This window comes from Miscanthus floridulus, chromosome 12 (genome assembly GCF_019320115.1).
Source record: "Miscanthus floridulus cultivar M001 chromosome 12, ASM1932011v1, whole genome shotgun sequence".
Lineage (NCBI taxonomy): Eukaryota > Viridiplantae > Streptophyta > Magnoliopsida > Poales > Poaceae > Miscanthus > Miscanthus floridulus.
Genome location: NC_089591.1, coordinates 60,389,904 through 60,394,584, shown reverse-complemented (window position 1 = coordinate 60,394,584; position 4,681 = coordinate 60,389,904). Strand labels below are relative to the sequence as shown.

The 4,681-nt window shown below is 44.7% G+C and overlaps 1 protein-coding gene across 1 annotated transcript; it reads left to right on the top strand.

Moving 5' to 3' along the window:
- The first annotated feature begins 560 nt into the window (after positions 1-560).
- Positions 561-4,076, top strand: LOC136497378 (thioredoxin M2, chloroplastic-like). Its single transcript, XM_066493169.1, has 2 exons — positions 561-896; positions 3,498-4,076. Exons 1-2 carry the CDS (start codon positions 677-679, stop codon positions 3,815-3,817), a joined length of 540 nt encoding a protein of 179 aa, XP_066349266.1. The 5' UTR covers positions 561-676; the 3' UTR covers positions 3,818-4,076.
- The last annotated feature ends 605 nt before the right edge of the window (positions 4,077-4,681 follow it).

Below are 4,681 nucleotides of genomic sequence, written 5' to 3'. Positions count from 1 at the left end.
GTTTGGACCGGCATGGCACGTAGATACTTTTATAACTATACAATGCAATTTTTTTAACATTTGTTATACTATCTCTCGTCTAATCCTTGCATAGATTATGAAAATGATTAAAACTTTTATTAAAATAATACATATATATATATATTTTATATCATGAGCAAAAAAAAAAAAAAGAAAACTAGCAGATACATTACGAGGGTCATGCTCGGGTCGTGCCGGCATGTCAAGGGCTGTGCTTGGGCCGAAGAAAAGATTTATCGTGCCATGGCTCCATTCGCTTCGCTGAAAAAATAAGCTGAAATACTGTTTTAACTAATTTGTTGTGAGAGAAAAATACTATTCTAATTAAAAAAAACAAACAAAAAAAATTACGAATTATAACACAAACGAAGAGGGCATACATATCAGCACGGCCCGACGTCTCCCGTGCCTAGAGGGCAGGACCCAAAGTGGAACGAAGCACGAGAGGCTCGTGCCGTGCCGTCCCAAGTCCCACCTCTCGGAACTACTGGCCGGCTAGCCCACATGCTTTTCTTTCCCTCCCGTTCCCCGCCTGTCTCCCTTTCGTCGCATCGCACTCGCACGGCCGCACCCGCACCGCAACAAAAACGTGCCCCCAGTCCCCCACCTTCCGTTGCCTCCTCGAACTCTCCCCCCGTCCCCGTCGCGGATCGCCATGGCCGCCGGCCTCGCCTTCCCCGTCCCCGTCGCCTCCTCTACACTCGCCTGCGCCTCCTCACCTGCCCACCCCGCGCACCGCATCTGCTGCGCGATCCCGTCCACCGTCAAATCCTCGCCGCTCCGCGCGACTACCGGCCTCTCCGGGACCAGACGGGGCACGGGCCGTGGCGCGTCCGTAGTGTGCGCCGTCCAAGGCCAGGACGCGACCATCCAAGGTACCCGAGTGGCGTGTGTATGAGGATTATTACTCCGTACGTAGAATTGTAGAAATGATACACAGATTTGGTTGTTTGGAACGCGATTACATGTTTGGTTCTAGGAATCGGCAAGTATGATAGGATGATGCTGTGTGCCTGTGTCGTTTAGGTTGCGTGGTCTCCTCTACGTATAGGCAACTATTCGGAGTAATTAGCAGGAATTAGCTAGGGGATCAAAGGTTACCACACCAAGGGCACAGCATTCTGGATAGCAACTCCACGCAAGCAGCTGTTGACGTCTGTGCTTTTAGGTTTTTGTGAATGTCTACCTTTTCATGCATGCACCATCATGTATTCTTTTAGTGCGTTCCTGTGATAGAGACAGCATATCTACTTGCATTTGCTTCGATCACAGATTTGCAATTGTGTTCCCCTGGTAAGATGAAGCACATGTGTATTTACTATTTAGTACCTATGTTGTGTTGGAGGCAGGAACACAGATATGTCGCTGGACTCTTTAACTCTTTATTGCTGGGAAAGCAAAGTCCAAAACACCATCCCGTTTTGGTGCATGCAATTTTCCCTCTGTAATAAGCCTACTGTTGAAAATCAGGTGGGGAAGTCTCCTTCACCTCTGCAGCAAACAAAGCACCTTTTGGTGTATCCAGGGATTCATGCATGTGCATGGGTGACTTGCTTTATCAGTTGTTTGGTTAATCCTCTCCCCAAGAGGATTGGAGGGGATGAGGGGTTTTTGACTTGTAAGGGATTTAATCCCCCTCAATCCTTTTCAATCCCCACCAAAACCGAACAAGCTCTTATGGTTTGTATCACAATTACTAATATTGTCAAGTAGGGACGCTATAATCAAATATGGAAGCATACAACTTTGGAGTCCTAAATTGTTCGGTATTAGTTAAATACTTAAATGTATAGATTCATGTATGATCCACGTGGGTCATGTACCCCTTTTTATTTTGTCAATTTGTTATGGCAGTGTGTACCACCCTTTGGTTTGATGAGGATGTATCACATTGTTAATCCATGGGATAATTGAATGCCTTTCCTATCAGTCCCTTTAGTGTGGTTGCTTTATCCACAATTATTGGTTTAACATAGTTGTTTGCTAAAGTGAAATTTGCAAAGACTAAAACCAGCAATGCTTATTTCATAGCCATGATTGAATAATAGCTTTGGAGAGTGCTTCTGGTTTTTTAATAACTATGACAGTTGCAACACACTTTTTGCACAAAGCAAGGCATATTTGAACTGTTCAAATACATCTTATTGGGATCGACATATCATGTTGGGTTCAATTGTAGATTTGTAATTGTGTTTCCTTGGGAAGGTCAAGCACATGGGTATCTACTATCTAGTACCTGTGTTGTGTTGGAGACAACAACCTTTATGTTGTTGGACTCTTTATTGCTGGGAAAGCATTAAAATACCATCCAGTTCTCCTATGGTGCATCCAGAGATCCATGCATGCGCATGGGTGACTTGCTTTATTATGGTATTATAGTTTAATGTTACAATTACTAATGTTGCTGACCACCCATTTCTTTTTGTGGAAAGGCGCTATAATCCAAATATGGAATCATACAACTGTCAAACTTGGGCTACTATAAGCCCTAAATTGTTCGGTAGTAGTTAAATGAATAGGTTTATGTATGTATTCGCGTGGGTCATGTACCCTTGTTATCTTGCCAATTTTGTTATTGCCTTCTTCGCTTATGGAGGCGTGTGAAACACAACTCCTTTTGATTTGATGAGAATGTATGTCATGTATCACATTATTAATCACTGCGAAGATCGAATGCATTTCCTATCAGTCCCTTTACTCTTGTTGCTTTACCCATGGTTCTATTGAGGTTTAACATAAAAGTTGTTGAGAGAATTAGAATTTGAGAGATTAAAGCCAGCAATGCTTACTGCTTAGCCATGATTGAATAGTATCTCGGGAAGTTGTTTCTTGTTTCGTTTTAATAACTATGACAAAGTTGCGACATGCTTTTTGTACAAAGCGAGGCATATTCTAACTGTTTAGATGCATCATACTGGGACAAGCATATCCTGTCGTGCTCCCATTTGGGCAATTGGTGTTTGTAGATTGTCCTTACTTTGAGCACCTTCATTTATACATCCATCTCCTTATGTTCCAATGTTTGGTTTACCATGTTTGTCAAATCATTAATTCGAATCAGTGTGGTTCATGTACACTATTTTCTTTTTAGAACCTAATTTCCTTACTTCAGTTTTTCTTTGCAAAAACAACACTTCTTTGTGCTTTTGCATAGCATTTGAAGTAATGTTGGTTAAGAATGAAAAAAAACTTGCCATACCTAAATCATCATATTGCTCTGCCTAGGACTGTAGTTGCACCGGTATAAACTATAAAGTGGCCCCTTAAACTGTACCACTAGCAGTAGTATTTCAAAAAAACAAATTCTAAGTGAGAAAATTACCTCTCCTACAAGCTGCATGCTGTTGCCATTTTATTTCAATGGCTCATGAAACTCTTTTATCTTTGTTGTTATATCTTGACATTTCTTCATTTGTTGTTGGTACCATACATATGGATCATTTGACGTTTTCTCATTTTCAACTGTTCAATTGTAGTCCCAGATGTGACAAAGTCAACATGGCAATCACTTGTGATTGAGAGCGAGCTTCCTGTCCTTGTTGAGTTCTGGGCTTCATGGTGCGGGCCATGCAAAATGATAGATCCAGTTGTTGGCAAGCTCTCAAAGGACTATGAGGGGAAGCTGAAATGCTACAAGCTCAACACAGATGAGAACCCGGACACAGCAAGCCAGTACCGGGTCCGGAGCATCCCCACCCTGATGATATTCAAGAATGGCGAGAAAAAGGATTCGGTTATTGGGGCTGTGCCTGAGAGCACACTGGTCACATGCATCGAGAAATTTGTTGAGAGGTAAAATTTGTTGGAGAGGTAAAATGCGCAGTGGATCTCTTTCTCTTGAGCACAGTTTCCTTTCAATCAAAAGGTTATGTAGAGACCACTTGAGCCATACGGAGAACAGTTCTATAATACCTGCCTGTAGATAATGGGATTATTATATATATATTCGGTTATTGTTTGAGGAAAGCAGCATGAATTGGTGTCCACCCCAGCCTGGTTTTATTCTCTTAATTCTTTAGAGGCTCTGAAATGTGTAATGTGGATGGCCGAGAACCTCGTTCTATTCTCATTAATATAACAAATATGAGAAATGCTACAGGACACTTGGATGTTTTGACTGGTTTCGGCACCCCCTACGCAGCTCTCTGCGGCTCCGGCTCTGCATGCACTCGTACTGTACATCCCATGTGCTTCACTGTGCGCTGCGTGAAATAGGCTCTGGCTCCGCTTGCCACCAGAGAGGAGCCCAAGGAGCCGGGTATTCGGTGCTTCGACCGGCTCCGTCACAGTGCATCTACAGGGAAGGAGCCGGAGCCACTGAGAGCTACGCCAAACACACCCTTTGTCTTCGCTCGACGCCTTTCCGCACTTCGCCCGTGACCACGAGTGCTCCTCCGCCCGTCGTGTTCTCCCGGCCGGTCCCCGCGCCGACACTCCCTCCCTCGGTCCAAGCGCTCGCCCCCGCGCCGCCGCCGTCGTCCCCTCCCGGCCCCTGCGCCCGCGTGCAAGCTCGCCGCCCATGGCGGATCCGTCAAGGTAGGTCTTCTTCTCCTCCTCTTCCGCCTCCTCCTCTTCCTGGATCTGTGCTGACCAGAGACAAAGACGATGGCGGCGGTGGCTAGGGTTCCGGCGAGCCTCTTCCCCAAATTTTGTCCTTTTG